This window comes from Culex pipiens, chromosome 3 (assembly GCF_016801865.2).
Source record: "Culex pipiens pallens isolate TS chromosome 3, TS_CPP_V2, whole genome shotgun sequence".
NCBI lineage: Eukaryota > Metazoa > Arthropoda > Insecta > Diptera > Culicidae > Culex > Culex pipiens.
In genome coordinates, this window is record NC_068939.1 from 30,612,089 (window position 1) to 30,633,453 (window position 21,365).

The 21,365-nt window shown below is 42.1% G+C and overlaps 2 protein-coding genes across 5 annotated transcripts in view; both read right to left on the bottom strand.

Annotated features, from left to right (window-relative positions):
* Positions 1-3,737: 3,737 nt before the first annotated feature.
* The window catches only part of LOC120428816 (neurexin-4), a 32,483-nt gene continuing 14,855 nt past the window's right edge, over positions 3,738-21,365 (bottom strand). Inside the window, exons 2-11 of one of the 4 annotated variants that reach the window (XM_039593920.2) lie at positions 18,822-18,941; positions 11,396-11,592; positions 9,189-9,330; positions 8,751-9,121; positions 8,176-8,696; positions 8,036-8,071; positions 6,331-7,880; positions 5,747-6,271; positions 5,549-5,683; positions 3,738-4,752 (exon numbers count right to left, since the gene is read on the bottom strand). In XM_039593920.2, coding sequence (XP_039449854.1) covers positions 4,562-4,752; positions 5,549-5,683; positions 5,747-6,271; positions 6,331-7,880; positions 8,036-8,071; positions 8,176-8,696; positions 8,751-9,121; positions 9,189-9,330; positions 11,396-11,592; positions 18,822-18,941 — 3,788 coding nt within the window. In that variant the 3' untranslated portion in view covers positions 3,738-4,561. Of the gene's footprint in view, positions 4,753-5,548; positions 5,684-5,746; positions 6,272-6,330; positions 7,881-8,035; positions 8,072-8,175; positions 8,697-8,750; positions 9,122-9,188; positions 9,331-11,395; positions 11,593-12,134; positions 12,332-18,821; positions 18,942-21,365 lie in introns of all 4 variants that reach the window. The other 3 variants (XM_039593919.2, XM_039593922.2, XM_039593921.2) reach the window with 3 other exon arrangements.
* On the bottom strand, positions 15,493-16,535 carry LOC120428819 (L-aminoadipate-semialdehyde dehydrogenase-phosphopantetheinyl transferase). Its single transcript, XM_039593925.2, has one exon. It carries the CDS (start codon positions 16,389-16,391, stop codon positions 15,531-15,533), a length of 861 nt encoding a protein of 286 aa, XP_039449859.1. The 5' UTR covers positions 16,392-16,535; the 3' UTR covers positions 15,493-15,530.

Below are 21,365 nucleotides of genomic sequence, written 5' to 3' on the forward strand. Positions count from 1 at the left end.
AAGACTATTTATTTCCGTCGGTAGCTCTCCTGTATCAGTAGTTTAAAAACTTAGCAAAACTCAAAGTCTATTTAACGGTGATTTTAAGCGCTAGTTATCAAAAAACAATCGTGTAGAGCGGAAAATCTGTAGAAGACTTAGGTTGCATATATGGTTGCCAATAACTTTTCAACGACTTTTTATCAAAACAATACAACAGTTAAGTACTTTTCCAAGCAGTATATCGACTTTTAACTTTTACTAGTAGCTCTTGCCGTCGACGTCGTCGTGGTGGATCTTCCCTAGAAACACACAAAACTTACAACACATTCATCTAGCGAAGTAGAGACAATAAAAGGTAATTAACATTTAATAAAACCGCTAAGGGATGCGCCAACGCAGTGGATATAACTAAAACTAATGCTTGTTTGTTCGCTAGAGACATCGATTGTGATAGTGTTAGTGCAAATATGTTTACTTGAGTGGTCTGTGGTCCCCCTAACATTTATGCCTTAATTTGAGAACTACAAAAAAAATCATCAATGAACAACTAGGGCGAGATTCGAGTTGAACTAACTGAAATTTTTCCGAGGATAATTGAATTAGGACTGTAATTCATTTCAAAAATGTCTTCGTCGTCCTTAATGCTAATAATTTTCCAGGGTTCAACTCGGATCGTTTTGTAGTTTTGGAGAAAATTTGCCGGCTTAAGATTTTACATAAAAATCTCATATTTTTGTCCATGCATGTTTAACCGAATTGACTCAAGAAGAAAAAAAGAACGCAAATTTGGTTTTTTGAGCTATAAAAATATTTGACCTGAAAAAAGTGTTTATGTCAACACTTAAGAAAATATAACATTTGATTGGTTTGTCAGATCTTATCTTATTGGCTTATCGAAAAGTTCTTTTGATTACTCATCTAACGATGGGTTGCATGATAGATTCGGACAACATTTTCACAAAAAAATCGAATCGAAATCCGGCCTAAAAAAGTAACTCACACTTTTGTGCTCATAAGCTTTGATAGAGTTCGTTGGAAAAGTATTTCCATCACTGGATCACTGGTATACCTTTCCAAACATTATATAAAACTAAACAAGTAGTGAACCCATAGATTTTCTAATAATTTAATTTTTCCACGTCACTTTATTGACACATCACTGAGAGAATATATCGAATCAGAGCAAACCTCTTTTTTCTCTCTTGTGAGATACAGTCATCCCTCATGTTCGGAATAGTTAACAGATCGGCCAATGTTCAAAACATCATAGCAAATCGATAATTGAACTTAATGATTCGCTTTTACCTTCAATTGAAAGCTTTTTTTGCGATCTTTCGAATGCTCTATACAACAAGGGCAAATTTTAACTTTTATAGCAGGTTTTTGAAGAAAAACTTTGACCCTTGAAATCCACAAAATCGGAACACTTTTTTCTTACGGGTTTAAACAAACTTTGGTTCTCTCCGTGAGTATATAATTTTTACAAAATAATGACTTCATGCACTGAAACCAACGAAAACCCGCAAAGTTATGTTTTATGAATGGTCTGATAACATTTTTTGTAAAAATAGCAGTTAACTTCAGGTGTTCCACAATTGCGGGAGGCACAATAACATCCCACAATTATGGAACAGGCAATTTGGATGCAGTGTTTTGCTGCTCTGGATAAAATAGTCTTGAAATTAGGTTTTTTGTTCAAAAAGTACTACTTTTACTAGTGAAATAGCAAGAGAATGTTTAAATAAAGGTCCTAAAAATAGTAGGGTCAACAGAAAAGCTGCATTTGCCATGTTATTGACAAATTATCACAAAAGTGTTTCGAATTTGTGGGTGTTCCGAATATGTGGGATGACTGTACCGCAAGGTGATTCCGAAATTACTGAATACCGCAAGGTTGTTAACGATAAAATTATCGAGGTTTGATAATGAAATTTCTATCGTTATCGTTATTTCGATATCCAGCAAAATCATGCTGAATTTTCAATTTTAGTAATAATATAATCAGTTTCAAAGCATAAATACTAAAAAAAAAAACAAAATACCGTATTTTTAAAAAAATACTTACTTTGCAGCGTAATTTTGTATGCATTTAAAAATTATTTGAATTTTTGTATAATGCTAAAATTTTCACAAAATACCGTATTATTTCTAAAAGAACTCAAATTTTCATAATTTGCAACATGGAAATCAATCGAAGCGAAATTTTGTATGCATTTCCATTTTATGAGAGTTTTCTTTTTTTTTTTTTGTAAAATGCAAAAAGTACCACAAAATGGGTATCCAACGAAGCGAAATTTTGTATGCATTTTCGCAATACTTTGTAATTTTTATGCGGTTTCCATGACTTGAATTTTTATATGCATTTTCACTTTATTTATTTTTTATATAAAATTCTCAAATCTTCACTAAATATCGCATTTTTAATAGATTTTAATAATTTGCTAAATGGGTTTCAAACGAGGCGATACTGTGTTATGCTCATTTTTTGACAAAAAAAAACACGTGTTGTTTCAAAACTATTCGAATTTTCATAATTTACAATATGGATATCAAAAGAAGTGAAATTTTGCATCAATTTTCACTTTAATAGAGTTTTGTTTGTAGAATACTCAAATTTTGACAAAATATCGCTTTCTTAAAAAAAAACAATTTTTGATGAAAAATACGGATTTTTAAAAATACGGTATTTTGTGAAAATAAGAGTATTTTACAAAAAATTGAATTAATTGAAAATACATGCAAAATTTTGTTTGGTTTGATAACGCTTTTGCGATTTTTTTGCATATTGCAATAATTTTAGAGTTTTCGAAAAATATACTAACTTGTGAAATTTGATTTTTTTGCAAAAACACTGCAATAATTTGGAAATGCATTCAAAATATCCCTTTTACGTATTTTGTGAAAATTTTAGTATTTCACCAAAAAAAACCTTAGCCTTGTGAAATGCGTTCAAAATTTCTCTTCGTTAGATATCCATGTTACAAATGATAAAAAATCGAGCAGTTTCGGAAACAAATTCAGTTTTTTTGTGAAAATTTTAGATTTTTTTCGAAACAAGCTCTAATAAACTGAAAATTTATATAAAATTTCGCTTCGTTTGGAATTACGAAAAATTATCAGAAGCATCGCAAGGAATTTTAATCTCAACACCTTCACAGTTCGGCAATCCGTTTTTAATTGATTTTTTGTAGATATCAGGAGTTATGTTTGCGTTCTATTTTTCCACAATTTTGTTTTTACTAATGAGAAAAGTTTACTTCACGTTAATTTAACTTTTTCAAAAATTCTAAAAAATAAAAATTAGAATTAGATAAATAAATTTTAGAACGCCAACAATGATACTATCGCTCTCGATGGATCGATGACGTTCAAAGCATTATAACAACCAAAATAGGACGATAAAATGAAAGAAAAAAAAATCATGACGCTGCTTCAAGAGAACGAGCGCGCGCATGAATACGAATTGACTTATATAATATAATGTATGTTGATAGGTTTTATAGAATTGTTGTTAAATCCAGGATGCGAAAAAAGAAAAAAACGAATGCTAAGTTATATACCAGTTGACAAGACGACATCCATTAAAAACAAATCATGATAACGTAGCTTTCGCAGTAGCTACCACAATGACAGTACCCACCATTACATTATTCTAAGTTTTTTTTTGTTAACTGACAGACATAAAGTTGAATAAAACATCAAGGAACTGAATCAAGCAGGGACTTTCTTTCCATTCACTTCAAATGATGACAACCTTTTCCTTCAGTTATCTTATCTGTATTTCAAAAACTATTTACATTGCTTGCCTTTCGGATGTAAACTTGCCTTTTTCGCTTGTCACCTCTTTTTGTGTGTGTGTGGAAATTTGCAGAATTTGTTAGAGATTCTAATAATGGAGAAAGATTCATTCTGCCTCGCTACCTCGCTACTACTTTCAATGGCTACAAAATTTGTTTTTAAAAATGAACGAGATTCTGAATATTAACCGAGCGCTAAAGCTAGGATAGATTTTAACTTCTTAAAATGGTTACTTTCGGCGATCGTCATAATTTGCGTTCCTCGCGGAGAACGAATGTTATACACTTTAACTAATACAAGTTCTTAAATGCTAACTAAGATATTCGAAAAGTCGGTAAAAAAGTAACTAAAAGTACGATAATGGACGGGTCAAATCAATAAAATAACTCTATATCTCTTCGAAAGAAAACAATAAAACTGAATTCCGTTCTTTTTAACTCCCTCTACTCGTTCTCAATTGGCTCAGCAGTGTGGCTTTCGAAAATGCTTTTAAATGCTTTTCCGGTAAAGTCATGTGTTCCGTTTTGTAATAAATGTATGGTCAAAAGTTGACCAAGGCCTGTCGATTAGTCTATTAATTGCTGCTTCAAGTGTGATGTGAAAGACGCTGCTCTTTACAAGGATGCACAGAGGTAAAAGAAAAACTAAACGTTCCAAAATTCAAAAACCCAAAAATTGAACTCAAGAAAAACCGGAAGAAGTCCACGCACGTGCGCACGTGTCCTGAACACATTATTTACAGCTGCTGCTTGTCTGCTTGCTCTTGAAAACACGCGCAAACTTAAATGAACCACTCTTTTCGCTTGGTCACCTGGTGGCCCGTCGTGGACTGCACCACCGCATCGTCCGGATCGAGCGCCGCGTCCGCGCCCTTGTCCTCCTGCGTCAGGTACTCGCCCTTGTGGCGGTTCATGTACCGCCCGATCAGGATGCCCATTAGGATCAGCAGCAGAACGAGCACGGCAAGGACACCTGGAAATGGGATGGCAATGGTTAGATTTGCACAGTTGAACGGCAAGAGAAATGCGTGCTGATTTATATCAGTGTTATCTGATGACAGCAATGTTGTCCATGGCTTTCTACCTAAGGTACTCGCGATTGAGTGTGTAGTATAACGGTTGTCAAAATCGTTATCTCTGACTCTCTCACTCCACTGACACTGACATTGTTTATGTTTTGGTTTTCCTGGCACGGTCCATTGTTCGTTTGTTATTGTTTTGGTTTTAGTGGCACGGAGTCATGCACTCACACTAATGCAAAGCAAGATCGCGAGTACCTATGATATACAGCCTTGAATGTTGTCTATGTAGAAACGTCACTTTTTCAGTTGTTTGTCAACTTTGCAGTTAGAAATTTATTTAGATTTGATTATTGAATTGGTCATTTGAAAACGTGTTATATTGTAGGGATTGTAAAAGTAGAGGTCACAATTAATTTGTGTCAAAACACGGGTAGGTAATTTGCTAAACGTGTGATTGAGAGAGAAATAAATCAGTCTTCTAAATAGTGTTTATGTTCCGACACGAAAAGACGCGTTTCGAACATCATCCGAAAAATAAATAAACAAAAGTTAGGAAGTGATTCCTGTGAACAAACGAAAGGAAACCCTCGGAACCAACGTCGTAGTTCAGAGCAGTAACCTATACGACAAACACAGAACTTCTGTCAGTGATCGGTTGGAAGGTTGATGATCGTCAGTGGTGGAACTCAGAACACTTTGTGACCACGGCATCAAATTCAAGGTAAGATAAACAAAGCTTCTACTTACTTCCGAGAATGGCAGTATCCGGACCGTACGCATCGCGCAGCTTTTCCTCATCAACATCCGGCGGAGGTCGGGTCTCAACCTCGATCGGCGGATGCGTCACCGGCTCCACGCCGCAGAAATCTTCCGTCAGAGGGGCTGAAATAACATTCGAATTTGAGATGCTTTCTGAATCAAATACTTTAAAGAGATTGTACTCACTTCCCAACGATTTCACATTCGGTGGCGGGTTCTCCTGGAACATAAACTTCAACGGGTAGATGTCGTCAAACTCCACCCTCGAAATGCACCCGATGAAACCATCCTTCATGGATTCGTTCTTGCCGATGTACATAAACTCAATATTGTTAAACTGCGCGTCCGCCGAGTCCTTGATGTCAAAGTGATACTCCTTGGGCGGATAATCGTCCACCTCTATCACCGCCACCGAACCTCCGTTCTTTCGCGAGAACCTCACATCGTGGAACTGTCCCAGCCCAAAGTTCTTGTCCGGATAGATCAACTCCTGCCGCTCGAAGCCAAAATCGAACACCACCCGCAAATGTCCCGAGTTGGAGATCATCAGCGTGAGGTATTCCTTCGAAACGCTGGAGAAAAAGCCCAACAGGAAGCCCTTCGGGATGGTGGTGGTGAAACCAACTCGGATCCTCTCGTGCAGCGTCGATCGGAACGCACCCTGGAAGTCGTACTTGATGATCGAACTGGAGCGCATGTTGACGCCGATTTCTGAAATACAAGCGCGTTAGAAAGACTTATCCAAGTTTAAAGTTCAAAGAAACACCCACCATCAGCACAGATCGGTCCCTTGAACGCGCTCCAGCGGCAATCGCAGTGGAAGTTGTCGTACCGCTCGGTACAGGTACCGTTGTTCAGGCACGGGTTGGACTCGCATCGACCGACACATCCTGTTGAGACTCCGTAGAGACGGCGCTGTGCGTACGATCGCAGATCGATCTGTTCTCCGTTCAGCAGTAGAGCGCGGATACAGCCGACGAATCCATCGCGGTAGTCGAAGCTGGCTCCTACTACAAGTTCCGAGGTCAGCGACAGGGCACGAACGGGGCCTGGAGGTTCTCGAACTTCAGCGCGGATCGATCCGTCCACGACCAGTCGAGCTTCCTTGCGGTTTCGCTCAACGCTCACCGAATGCCAGTTGTCGTCGTTGAGTTTGTACGCCGTTTCTACATAAACCTTTTGCGTTCCAGTACCAGCTTGATACTCAAACAGCAGCTTCATTCCACCGACGATGATCAACTTGATGAAATCCGTAGGTCCCTTGGCGTGCAGAATGACCGCATCTTCGATGGTAGTCTTGAACTCGAAGTAGATATCACCGGAATGACCCATATCGAACGGTGGCAGATTGATCGTAGCGTCCTTAATACGGAATGTGACCACGTTGTTGAACAGATCGTCACCCTCGCACTTGAGCGCACCCAGCGTGTATCTTCCCAGTTTCTCGTCAGCTGGAGTTCCGGTATCACCAAATCGTAACGCCTTCACCGGCAAGTACTCCTTCTCTCGGATCTCGCCACCATCCTCTTGCCACTCCAAACTGTTGGAATCGCAGTTACACCACTTGGTCGGATCTACGCAGGTTCCCAGAATACCACACTCGCACTTTCTCGATCCCGGCAGGGCACCCGCCCAGTAATCCATGGGTTGATTGTGACGCGAGACCCACCACGAGTACGGTCGGAAGTTCTCCGGGTCTGACGGTGAGTTGAACAATCTGGAAGATCGACAAGCGTAGTTCAGCCGCTGCCAGCAGGACTGAGAACGGTTTAGCAGAGCTTCGATCTGAGGTAGATCGGCTTCGTAGATAATGTTCTGCTCGAAGGATCCAGCCTCGGAGAATCCATCCACCCTCGTGGTATGTTCTGAACTGTGACTCAACACCGTGATTACGCGACCATCCGAGTAGAACTCGCACGTTACCGGGAACGGTGCCAACGGACCGCTTCCGTCCACATCGATGTTGATCATCGTCCTCGACTGCACCGTATTGACGTTCTTGTAGGCCTGACAAGACAGCGGATTCAACGAAGTATGGCAAACGGCTCCAGCGTACCCAGTTCCAGCACAATCGCAGTGGAACTCCATCGAGTTCTGCCGGCATACTCCACTGTGCTTGCACGGATTCGGATTACACCGGTCGATCATGTGGCAAGCATCGAACAACATCTCCCCCTTGCAGCAGTAGTCCTCGTCCTTCCAATCCGACGGCAACCGGATGTTACCGTCGATTATGATGGTCCGCATGCATCCCACAAAGCCGTCCTTGGTCTTGCCACCGCCAATGTAGTACAACTCGGTCGTGTAGATGTCCAGCAGTCTGAAAAGTAACAGAACTCGGTTAGAACTCATCTGAGAACGATCGCGAAAAGCATCCAAAACTTGGGTTAAGAGCCACTCTAAATTAGATTCGAGAAAGCAGTTCAATTTTAGCCTACACACTCGGTTCAAACTTGGTTTAGTCAGGTGCGTTACCTTTCGATCCCTGAATCACCCGAATTTGGATCATGCCTACGATTGAGTGAAATTGGTTTGAGTTTGTTCGCATGCCCTGTGCTGTTACTTGATCTACCGAAAACCCCCAAAAGCCACTAATTCCCATAAACTCAACTTACTTTGAGGTGATCATCGGCCGCTCGTCAATGCTCAGGATCAGGCTGTTCTTCTTGAGCGCCAAGCTCAACGAGTGCCAGTTTCCATCGTTGAACTGCTCGTCGTAGTTGTCCAGGATCGTCGACGGCGCACTTTCCTCGTTCTCCGTCTTAAGTTCCACCTTAACCTTGCCATCCTCCAAATACACCCGCACGAAACCCTTCGAGAAGTCATGGTGCAGCATCAGACCCTTGTCCTCGTACGTTCGGAACGAGAAGCTCACGTTCATCTGCTTCACTCCGTTGTAACCCTTTAGCCGAGCGTGCGATCCTCGCGTCAGGAACGTCACCGGACTGATCGGTGGCTCCGGACAGTTGTAGTTGACGTTCACCTTGGTGTACCGCAGGTGCTCGCCCTCGTAGAATGCTTCCTTCATCTCGCGGATAAAGTTGGACGCGTTAAAGTACAGATTCTCGATACAACCGGTAAAGTTCTGCTGCACGATCAACCCCTCTTGCATGTTGGGAACTCCGCCGACGTAGAACTGAAAGCAAATCATTAGTCCAGGTTATTACTCAACATTTCAACCCGTTCTCACCGCTCGATTCAAATTCAGCTTGTCAAACACTCCCTTGATCCGCTTCTCCACGATCACCCGATCGACGCTGAACATAATGTCCCTCCTGTTGCGACTGATGACCACATCGTGCCAGATGTTGTCGTCCAGCAGACTGCCCACCGACAGCGACGTCATCTCGTGCAGTCCCAGGTTCAAGTTCAAGATCATCCGGTTGTCCTTGATCTGGAGCGCGAAAAAGTCTCCCTGAGTTCCGCGCGAGTACAGCAGCACTCCGTTCGCCACGGCCGTCTTGAACCGGAACCGAATGGTTTCGCGAGTGGCCGCGATCGGATCGCGCAGCAGATCGTATCGAATCAGACTGGTTCCGTTGAGGTAGATGTTGTCGGATTCTAGACAGAAAAAAGAGCAATCGCTTAAATACTTCTGCAAACGATCGTCAAACTCCGCTTTGCTTACCATAACCACATCCGTAGAGTTCGGTTCGCAGCGAGATGCGGTTCTGCCAGCGGGTCGGATTGATCCGAATCCACTGGGCGATGATTGGCACTTCGAACGCGTTGTGGCGTATCGAGTCGCCGTCCTTGTTGCCTTTGAAGAGCTTTGGTAATAAATTGGGATTAAGACAGTGATCGGTTAGTTTTCGTTATGACCTTTAGGAATAATATTTGGACTTCCTGTTGGGACAACACAACGCAATGAACCTACTGGATGTCAGGGGGGAACTGACCACGAGGGATGCTTCACTAAAATAACTAAATATTATTTTACGTTTAAAATTTCTACGTTTACGCATGCTTGTTAGTTACAGTTGTTAAACTATTTTGATCTCGAGTATGAAGGACCATGCGTCTTCATGAAATGACAAGGCTGATAATATTTTCATTTTATTTTCATCAAAACAAAATTTGGTCTTTACAAATCTCTTATTGAGTTTTTCCCTTCTTTTTCCCCTTCTTGTTCAAAAAAATTAGGGGCAAAAAATAACATAGAGTCCACACTCGATTATCCTTGGAAAAATTACACTTAGAATCAGGAAAAAAAAATGTTTTTGTTGTCTTATTTTTGATTGTCGATCAGTATGACCTCTAAACGACGCTAAAGTGATTTAGAGTTTTTTTTAATTCAAGATGGCGGCCAGTATGGCGTGGACGAAACATTAAAAAATAATTTTGTTATTCAATAGGCAATCAACTATTACAATTTTAATAAAATGGGGTCGCAGAAATCGAATTTGATATTAAAACAAGAAAATGAAAAAAAGAAAAAAAATCGTTATTCGATTATCCGAAGTCCTTCGGATAACCGAACTTCAGATAATCGAGTCTGTACTGTATTGTAATATATATTGTTTTTTTTCTGCAATATATTTTCCTTTTTTCATAATTTTTGCCACTTATTTTTTATGGATAATTTTTGGACTAGACAAATAAACGAAATTTTATGTTTTTGCCTTTTGGGTGTTTTTGAAACAGCCTTAAGGGGGTGCTGTGATTAGTCACAGTTTAATAATCCTGCAACATATAACACATATCCAACTAAGTTCAAAACGTATAAAAAAATTCTCTCGAAAATCGGATTACTTGGAACATTTGTTTTATTTGACTCAAACTTTTAACATTTTAACTTCAAACATTTCTATGGCCAAGATGAGAATTTCGCATCATACAATTGTCCATACCTGCCATATTTGGGCATAAATGGTTTTTAACTCTTCGAAAAATTGTATCTTGTGAAGAGACTTTCTTATCAATCAGTTGTATTCAGCATAGTTGATGATAACTGTAAGCTCAGTTCAGAAAAAAACTTCTTAAAAATATAATGAACAAAAAATTATTTTCAACCTATCTAAAATATTCCCAACTTTTTAATAAAAATATATCAAAATACCTGAAATCATCTCGATTATTTGAAAAGGGTTCAATTTAAGGATTCATTTCTATTCAAATATGAACAAACAAGAAAACCATCTTTAAAATTTCAATAAAGATTGATTTTTTTGTTAAGAAACATTATTTTTGTATCAGAGTTTAGTTTTAAAACGTAAAGGAGGCATTAGACTAAGAAAAAACGAACAAACACTTTTTTGTGTTTGACAGTTTGACAAACTCGCAAACTTATTTGCAGCAAACTAGCAAACAAAGCTAAATGTAGGCAGGCTGACGTTCGTTTGTTGGTTTGCTTGCCATAGTCTAATACCTCCTTGAGTAAAATGAATTCATGCCCCACAACTTTAAATTTCTTACTAACTGTGGCCAGTTTGAATGAATGCGATTAAAATTACACATTAAGATAAAATTTTAAAAAATATAAAAATCATACAAAAAATAAATTTTTCATGACTTATCAAGAACAAGTCCTTTGGCACAATCTAGTAAAGCGTTAATGTACCTTAAAAAACATAATCTTGTTTTTTTCACTCGATTTTTTAAAATAAATCACAAGTGATAGTTTTCAAATATCTTCAGCGAGTTTTTTTATTTGCACAGTAAACGTAAGATGAAGTATTTGTTAAATAATTTTAATTTAATTTTAGTCAAATAAAACAATATTTCCGATTTTCGAGGAGAATCTTTCAACTATTGCCCAATATTTTCCTGAAAAAAAAGACACAAAACACAGACAAACAGACACAAACGCAGCAGTAGCGGGTAGTAGTAGTTTACCTGTTCCTCGCCGCCACTATCCGTGAAGGACTTCCAAATTTCGCCGTCGTCCGAGTACTGCACAATGTACTCGGTGACGCACTCATTGGTGGTGGCCCGGCCGGCGGTCGCAATCTTGCGCACCATCTTCCGCCCCCCGAGGTCCACCGTGAGGAAGTGGAAGTACGTGTTCTCGACCGGTGTCCACGCGGACCGTGCTTTTTTATGGGGTTAGTATTGTTTGAGGTTATGCGGGTTTTATTGTTGTTGTTGTTGGGATTAGTGTGTAGGGGTGTCAAGTGTGTCATCGCACGATCGATTTTTGTATCGACGTTTTGTTTTAAGGCGTTTGTTTGACGTTTCCAATCCAGAGTGTGCCATAATGGAGGAGGGGGAAGAGTTGAATTTTAATTAGTTAGTGGTTTGGCCAATTCGTAAAGTCTATGATGTATTATATAACTAACTTAAGAGCTAAAAATAGTGTGTAAGCAAACTATAGTAAAACTGTCACCATTGCTATAAAACCATCACCATGTGCAACTTCATGAAAAAGAGTGAATACCGGAGGGCGTTTGTTATGCAAATCAGAGAGCAGAGAAAAGACGAATCACCGGATACCAAAGTGACTTTGTTATGTTTCGTATTGTATGTACATGATGAGAAAGAAGGGTGAGATTTGTGGAAGCATCTGTGAGTGTTCGCAGCGTTGGTTCATTCGCGAGTTGGTTGAGCCGGGAACCGGAAGCTGCCGCGCCGTTACCTTAGTGTTGCCTCCCGGTTCTTTATAGTCGATGTAGTCCAGCCCGTTGAAGCCGTAGCTGATACTGAACTCGGTGACGTACTCGTTACTGTGCGGACGGCCCTGGATTTCGATTCGGGTCACGTTCCGGACCGTGCCCAGATCGATGATGAGCTGCTGCTCAAAGTCGGACTGCTGGGCGGTCCAGGCACTGCCGGCTTTATATTTGGTCACCGTCGGGAAGAAACAAACTTATTACACTCAAAAAACCTTTCACCACAAAGTTGCATGAAAATTCCGGTGGCAGCCAATTTTTGCACCAAATCAACATTTTACATGAGTCATGCAACTTTCGTATTGCATTCATGTCAACTCTGCTTGATTTTCACGCAGCTTACACTCACACAACTAAATAACACGTGAAATTCATGCCTGAAAATTTGGAGGCGTGGCTTGCAGTCAGCTGAGTTTTGGTTTGCATGATTATCACGCAACATCCGCATGTAAACTGGTATGGAAAAAATCCATACACCTTTTCATGCAAAATTGTGGTGAAAAATTGGTTGAGGTTGCATGAAATTCCGGTCTGCAAATTTTGTTGAGCTCGGTTACCGGGACTTAGCCAATTTCATTTCAGTTGATTTTTGGTTCTTTAGCCGAACGGACTTGGAAGAAATCAGTGGCCTTTTTTTTGCTGGATAAATTGAAGTAAGATTTATTAATAAATTCAAATCGATTCTTCGTGCTGCTGAAGTTGCCGTGTTTTGATGGTAAGTTTGAAAGGTTCTTAAAAGTGGGCTCAAAAGTTATTAACAATTTGTTTCTTAACTTTTTTCAGGTGAACGAGAGGAAAGATTTCATAAGCCGGGGGACAAAGGCTTTCAGTAAGGCTGTCAAGTAACCGGATGTTGGAGTGAGTCTGGAAGGACAATTTAAACGAGACCACCCCGAAAACCTTCAGCGGAAATGAGTGGCAGAAGCAGATATGCGTGTGAGAAAAACGTGAAAACTGTGTGTTTATAATTAGTGTGCCGGTTATAAAATTGTGAATTGAAAGTGATAATAAAAATTAAACATCTTTCTGACTGCAAACTAAGCTTTTTTTTGTTATTCTATGAAATAATGAAGCATCGAACGCATTGAAAACTAATAAATAGGCATGTGGAATCCACAATAAATTATTGTTAATATTGCATGAAGCGTCAGGCAAATCTCACGGGAAATTCATGCATACTTGACATGATGTGACAGTGAACAGCCAGCAAGATTCGGCTTGCTGGTGTTAATCAGCCACCGGGCGTTCACGTCAATGTTGCATGAAATGCTATATGGAAAATAATCACATATATTTTCATGCAACATTGTGGTGAATAGTTTTTTGAGTGTAGACACGCTCGGCAAACAAACCGACTCACACGGGGCTGACATCAAGACATCGAGGTTAGTTTGCACAATGGCGCCTGCGGTTATAGCGAATTCTGACAGCTGAGCACACCATAATTATGGCACGCACGCACGTGGTGCACGCAGGACGAAGCCGAACGCAGGCAGTTGAACAAACCGTAGCGAAAACATTGCGGTTAAACAAACGGTAATAAATTCATTAGAAATCCGAGGAGGGGAGAACCCGGAGCAACACCTGCCGGCTGAAACAATGACGCACCCCTCGTACAACGTTATCCTGTTCTCACTGCCATCCCTAGCAGCTTTTTTTTCTCCTTCAGTCGAGTGTATTTACAGACAGCGTTTATGAAGTAATAATAATAAATCCCGCGACGGAAACAACCCAAGAGTTGGACAACTGGAGGAAATAGAGGCAAAACGAGGGAAAAATAACCTACACGGGAGCCGTCACACATTGTTTTCCGATCGAGAGCTAGGGCGCGAAGCGCCTCAACGTATAAATCAAGTCCTTCAGATCCACTCGTGAACGTATCGAACTCAAGCATCATCCTCTTGTAACGATTTTGTTCTCTTCCGGTTGTTGACAATTTGGGAATTAGGGAGTTTTGATTTTGTTTCAACAGAGGTTTGATTTATCTTTTTTAGCATTTTTTATGTCACAGTTTGACAGTTATGTACCTTCAGAATGATTCATCTTGATATCCCACACAATCTCCCTGGAAAAAACTTCGACACCCCTGTCGGGAACCGGAATCAACTAATCGTCCCAAATTAAGTGTCTATTCAAGCAGATAAATAACGCTCTAGAAACCTAATTACAAATGCACGCTGTCAGCGGTTGAGTCCCCTCTTCGCTTCAACCAGGAAATTAATATATTCAAAAACGTTTCACAAGAACTATAATCCTCACAAAACGTCAACCCAGACACGGCACGTATAATTACCCGACACCACCCTTTTATCGACTACACAAAACCGTAAAATTCGGCCGATATTGTAACGGATCTACCTGCACAAACATAACCTAGCCAAAAAGTCATTATCCTTACGTTCCGTGTTTCGGGCGTCACGCATCATCAACCTGACTTTTCGTCTGCACGCGTTCTGTTTTTGGCAACCCCGTCCATCTCATCGTTCCATGACTATTGATTGAAGGATGGTGCAGTGGTGGCGCCAATCGGATCAAATTTTATGGCACTTGAAGGAGCTATTACACTATCGCAATCAAACAAACAAACTCACACGTTTTTTGCGTTTGACAGTTTGCCAAACTCGCAACTTGTTTGCGACTCAAAATGACTGTCAAAATGTGTGAGTTTTTTTGTTGCCGTAGTCTAATACCTCCTTGAGTCGGCAAACTGTCAACCGCGACCGAATCGCACCATATGTGGCGGCAAAGTGAGCAAACACCGGGATATTCCCAGGAGATAACCCCGTAACTTCCGCCGTCAAAATGACGCAGTACCGTATATCGCTGGCGCACAATCGGTGCTCTAATTGTGCGGAAAAGACCGGTTCGATTTCGGCACGCTTCCGACCCGACGACGTCGCGTGAGGTCAGGAAATTAACGCCCAAAGTGCACCGCCCCCGAGGCTTTTAGCGTAATTTGATAAAAAGTTCCGGGGCGGTGCAGCGGATCCGCGAAAACCGCTCCTCACTCCATCTCAGAAATGTTACACCTGTCGAAAGTACGCTTCCGCACCAACCAACAACGATTTGGGTCGAGCAGACAGGACAGGTAATTTGAGTATGGATCAAACAAAGCTTCTTCGGTTAGAGCGTTGGCTGTTTGCAGTTGTGGCAAGTGTCTCGACCTCCTGGAGTTGTGGCCCCAATAAAGACGACGACGTGTCGTGACATCCAGCCGTTAATCCTTGTTTGCGGTTTGGCGAGAGTAACCGAATACCCGAGACTCGCCAAAATTGTCTTGTTTAGTCGATAATTGTCATCGTTGGGAATAGAACAAACGCAGACTTGAACATGTAAAACCCCCAACCAACAAGTAAATAGCTTTATTTCATCTTCTTGTACTCCTTATTGATAATATCTTCGCAGTAGTTTTCATCGATCGCCAAAAGTGGCTTATGGCCCTCCACCAGTTCAGCGAAGCTGACAGTCTCAAAGAAGTTGCCCGTTAGGTCTTCTCCAGCAGGAATGTTTTCCAGTGCAACAGCTACGCAGTGATCTTTATCGATGAGAGATTCCTCGAAGCGCCAGTCCTGCAACAGTTCATCGTTCAGCCTCAACTTGCTATCACAGACCACCCGCTTCGTGTGCAGTTCCTTGCTTCCGATCGCGAAGCTGACCTTCCGCAGATCAACGGTTATCCCAACACCCACGTTCTTGACGTAGCTCTCCTTCAAGCACCAGTTCCTCATGAACGCTTCCAGCTGTTCCTGCTCCTCGCATTGACCCTTTATGTACACCCATTCATCCTCAGAAAAGTTCCGATTCATCAGTCTGAAGAACTCGCCCAGCGGCTTCCCTCCTCCGTACTCGATCTTCATGACATCCACCCCGATCGTCGGCTTCGCCGCACAATCCTTCTCCACTACCAATCCAGCAAGCACCGAATACCTTCCCTGATGAGATACATTAAACTCAACCTCGTACCCCTGATTCTTCAGGAACGGCTTCCCCTTCACATCCCGATCGAACTCGATCTTGTCGTACTCCAGCCCCGTCGCTACGTGCACGAACCGCCTCAACAGCAGCCGCCCAATCAACGATGCGTTAAAGTCATCGCGAAACACAAACTTTGCCAGCCGTAGCTTCTCCTCCGGCTGAATACAGGCTGTCGCCAGCAGCAGATCCGTCAGCGTTGGCCGCCAGCTGGCCAGGTCGAACGCCCAGCGAACGTGACGAACCGCCATACCGATGCGATGTTCGTTAGCCGTGCGATGTTCTCGAAGTACAGGTCGGTGACAGTCAGGATCAATCGGCAAACATATTGAGCCGAGATTTGGCCAAAATTTGTAAATATCTCGCAGCTGCGACGAGCAATGACAACGAAACTGCAGTACGGAGTTTGACACCCAGAGCTGCCAACCGTATCGCATGTCACCAATACACTGATTATAAGGAATGTGCCTGTATTAGTTCGGAGAGGGCGACAAAACCGGGCGAAGAGAGAGAACAAACTCCGGGAACCCGCCTGCACGCGGAGAATCCGTAACAAGCTTAACCCATATACGCTGCAGAGCGCGAAGCGCTGCATTCACCGGGGTCAATTCAGCAGGGTCAGCATAATCCAATTACCCGAGTGAGCTCAGCTGGTGTACGGGAGGACCGCTCCTCACAAACATAAGAGCAGCGCAGACACCACTCGAGGAACACGTCTCAAGCGTGATTCATCATCTCGAGAGGTCTTGGTTGTGTGTGTGTCTGCGAAAATAGTAAACAAAACCACGGCGGAAGAGTCTCGTTACCGACACGGCAAGTGAGCATGAAGTAAGTGGGTGGTAAAACTGTAGAATCGGTCCTCGTATCCGAAAATCGTACAAAACGCACCTTATTATAAAGTGGAGACTTGTCACAGTGCATTCAATTGATGCAATTCCTGATCCAAGTTGCCTCGAAATTCGAGCCAATTTTCCCACGGGGAATGATCAAAATTCAAATGTAAACAATAAGTGACATTTCCCGAGGGGAGCGCCACTTCGATTCTCAAGAGCAACTCATAAGAAAAGACGAAGTTTTCTAAAAATAAATAAAATTTCACTTTTCTCTCCCACCTACTCAAGAAAAGGTGTTGTCTCCACATCTCAGGTGCGCTCGCCTTCGAGCTCAAGTTCTTCAAAGGATTATCATCGCGCAACCGAGGGGTGAGACATCTTGGCGCATATCATTAAGTACGCCTCATTAGGTTCGGAAACGGAGCCGGGCCACTTCCTTGGCGTATCTTCCAGGGCAAATTATTAGCGCTCTATGTCACCGACGTGATAATGAGCCGTCGCTGCAGAATATGCAAATTGTACCACGAGGCAATATAACGACATTAACACCTTGTTTATCACCCGGGTATTTTCGCGCACCATATTGCAGCATCTGCACGTCCAGAAATCGATACCATCGGCGTCATTCGGACCATTATTTCATCATTTGAGAGTAAAAAAAACAAACCGTTGAAAGCTGTGCTGGGAACGGTCAACCCGCTCTTGATTGGCACCACAATTTATCGCAAAAAGGGCATACACAATTCCCCTTGTCATACAAGCAGATTGTCACTTTTTTCCAATGCGGCAACTGTGTTCCCGAAGGATGCCAACTGGGCCAGCGAATGCATAATGAATCAGCCGGGAAATGACCGATGGGCAAGTCCTCGAGGACAGCATCACAGTTGGTCAAAGTTTGGCCCGAGAAAAAGGACCAACGATGCAACACAACGTAAACATAGAGGGACGGCTTCGATTAGGGTTGGTCAGCAGTCAGGTTGACGTTTCGCCATAATGGCGGATGCTATAAAACTGAAATTCTTGAAAACTTTTTTCTAACTCTCATTTTTGTCTAACATTAAAAAAAGTCGAAGTAGTTCAAAACATCTCAAAAATAGCAAATTTCATAACTACTAAAAAAGAGTGGAAACTTGAGCATCCCTTCCCGTGCAAGTTTGCATGTCCTGTATCGATCACCCGGGTACATCCTTCCGGCGGCGCCGTTCCAGCACAACAATTGCGATGTTGGCACCACCGACGTTGATGATGGTACACAGTAATTGCAGCACATAACCGAAATCACAAGAAGAGGGGCAATTGCGCGGGGTTCGGAACGGGAGAAATGCATAAATTTAGCGATTGCGAAAGGGGTGACCATATGGCAGAATTTCCACGAGCCACGTGCCAATTTGAAAAAAAGGAAGATTCACCCACCATGAAAACGATGACAATGTTATCAACGGAAACAAAAACGAGAACGAGTGATGATGGTTCCGCGGGCTAACTGGTGAAATGTGGAAAATAATCGAAATGTAGCAAGCAAAACAAACAAGCATAACGATTTACAGAGGGAGTAGGTTTGCAAAATAGACGCGGCGCAGCACACACGAAAATAAACAGACAAAACAACAACAAACCGAAATCGAATAGATCGGCAAAGACGGTGCAACGCAGCGGAGAAAGAGTAGCAAAACAAACACGCTGAAATCACTTTCGCGGCCACTTTGAAGTCGATATTCACAGAAGAGGGAGAAATACACAGCGGTGGAAGAAGCTCGAAGGGGTGAATTGAACAACGCGGAAGAATAACAGACAATTTACAAAAAAAAGGCAAAAGGTTGAAAGAGATTTGGACCAATGCAAACTTACCGTTGAGACGGGCATTTTCCGGTCCTCGTTCCCGAAGCTGCGATGTGGCGGTCAGTTTGGCATGTTCCAGCAGCGGTTCGTTACAGTTGTACTCTGAGTAGTAGTCTTTTTGGTAGTATTCTATGGAGAGTGAAAAAAGCGTTAATCTTCTTCAAAAATCACAACAAAAACTCTCCGTGCGTCTGTGATGGATTTAGCAGGAGCCATTATGGCAACCACCATAAAGCGATCTGTCAAAGTGCCATAATGGTGGCGGCAACCCCCTCCCAAGTTGAAGTAACCGGAACCGCAACAAGCTGACAAATTATTGTTGTCGCCTTCAACAAAATTCAATATCCTCGCCACCAGTCGATTTCCTCCACCCTCACTTCTCGATTAAAAATAAACAAATCAAAAAGCGCAACATGTTTGCACGAAATTTAGGGAGCATAAATAAACGTAACGTAAACGTAAAAACCGGGACCGTGGTGTAGGGGTAAGCGTGATTGCCTCTCACCCAGTCGGCCTGGGTTCGATCCCAGACGGTCCCGGTGGCATTTTTCGAGACGAGATTTGTCTGATCACGCCTTCCGTCGGAAGGGAAGTAAATGTTGGTCCCGGACTAACCTAAAAAAGGTTAGGTCGTTAGCTCAGTCCAGGTGTTAAGAGTCGTCTCCCTGGGTCCTGTCTCGGTGGAGTCGCTGGTAGGCAGTTGGACTAACAATCCAAAGGTCGTCAGTTCGAATCCCGGGGTGGATGGAAGCTTAGGTGTAAAAAGAGGTTTGCAATTGCCTCAACAATCAAGCCTTCGAACACCTAGTTTCGAGTAGGAATCTCGCAATCGAGAACGCCAAGGCAATGCTGTAGAGCGAATAATTTGATTTGATTTTTTGAAATAAACGTAAGGCGTCACCATAACATGCGGGCACTTCCTAAACCAATATAACCTGCAAAAAGAAAGGCCCCCACGTCGTTGCTCCGACGTTATTGGATTAAATTACTACGCCACGGAAAAGGGAGTTTTGGGCCGCGATTTGTTCTGACACAAACCATTCACCGTTCTGAGATTTTTTTTTGGAAAATGCGATTGATGATTTCAAAAGCGCAAGCTTCAAATAGAAGTAGGTAAAGAGAGTGAGTCTTTGAAAGTACGACCCCGAAATAGCACTTGACGGAAGTGTTTTTGCTTTGAGAAATGGAGAGATTTGCCAATACTGCACAGTTCAAGTTTTTTTCTCCATTTCTATTTTTCATAAATTTATACAGGTGTCGAGCCCCTTGTTCTCATTTTCCCAGTGAAATTTTGGTTCGAGCATCAAGCCGTTTAGACTCGAAATCGAGCCAAATCGACTCGAGGCTCGAGTCAAAATTCTCACTGGGTTAGGTCATGAAATATCGAACTGATAAAAATATGCTTGTAAACACTACAGTCTTACACTTAACTTACAATAACTAAAGCTTAAACCTGTAAAATCTATTGAAAAGTATTAAAGTGAGTTCTAAATCTGTGGATTTGATGACTACCAAGGGGCACGACACTCTTTGCAAATTTTCTAATACAAAAGTTTAAGTGCTGCCAACTTGTAGACCAAGAGATTTTTGAAAATAATTTCAAAAAAGTTAATCAAAATATGTCCCAAAATTGGCGTATCTCTCTAAACCGTAAATCACGTCATACGAGATCGAGCATTAAATGAGCAGACAACCGGCTCCGAACGAGATCATTCAGAACTCTTTAACTAAAGCCGTGGAAAAAGGGGGAAATTCGAATCCCTCAAACCGAAACCGTATGGCCAAAGATGGACTTTTGATAGCCTGGTCATTCATGACAGTAAATTTCCATCCTATATTGCTCTTTCATCTCTCTCGAGATAGATAGTATGTCTGGCTACTTTTATTAGCAATTCCCTGGACAATTTCAGAAGTAGCCGACGGTTGCACTGTTGAGGTTTCGCACTGCGCTGTCTACACAGAAATCAATTACTAAATCGTCACACAGAAATAAAACTGTCCATTGCTGCTCTCAGAATGTTTGCTTTCATTATCGATTTTGTTTATGTGGCCCGAAACAAGGGGGACGAAAGCAGCCAATAAAAATCACAATATCCCAGAGATTTGCACCCCTCGCGTCTTTTTGCCGACTTCTGAGGGATAACTGTGTGGCTCGACGACGGCAGCCGGCCCGATACGTGCCAAGGACGATACGGTGGCCACCGGTTTCCAGAAAGAGGGTAAAGTTCGGCATAATGGCCAGAAGAAGCTCACATGGGTTAGCCCCGTTAACCAGTGCGGCGTACGTAATGCTTGGGGAACTCTTTGCGACCATTTGAGCGAAGATTTGAGATCTTTGTTGTGATTGGCAACACTGAAATTTGACAGTTTACCGCCATAGATGAGTTTGAAAGATAGTACACAATTTCTTCGTTCAAAAAGATTAACACGCTGGCAACAACTCCACAAACCTCAGTTTGACACCAGTGGTGCCATTTTTCCTTCCAAAACACGCCAGGGGTCGCAAAGAGGGCAAATATCAATCTTTGTATAAGCAAGACATGTGGTGTACTG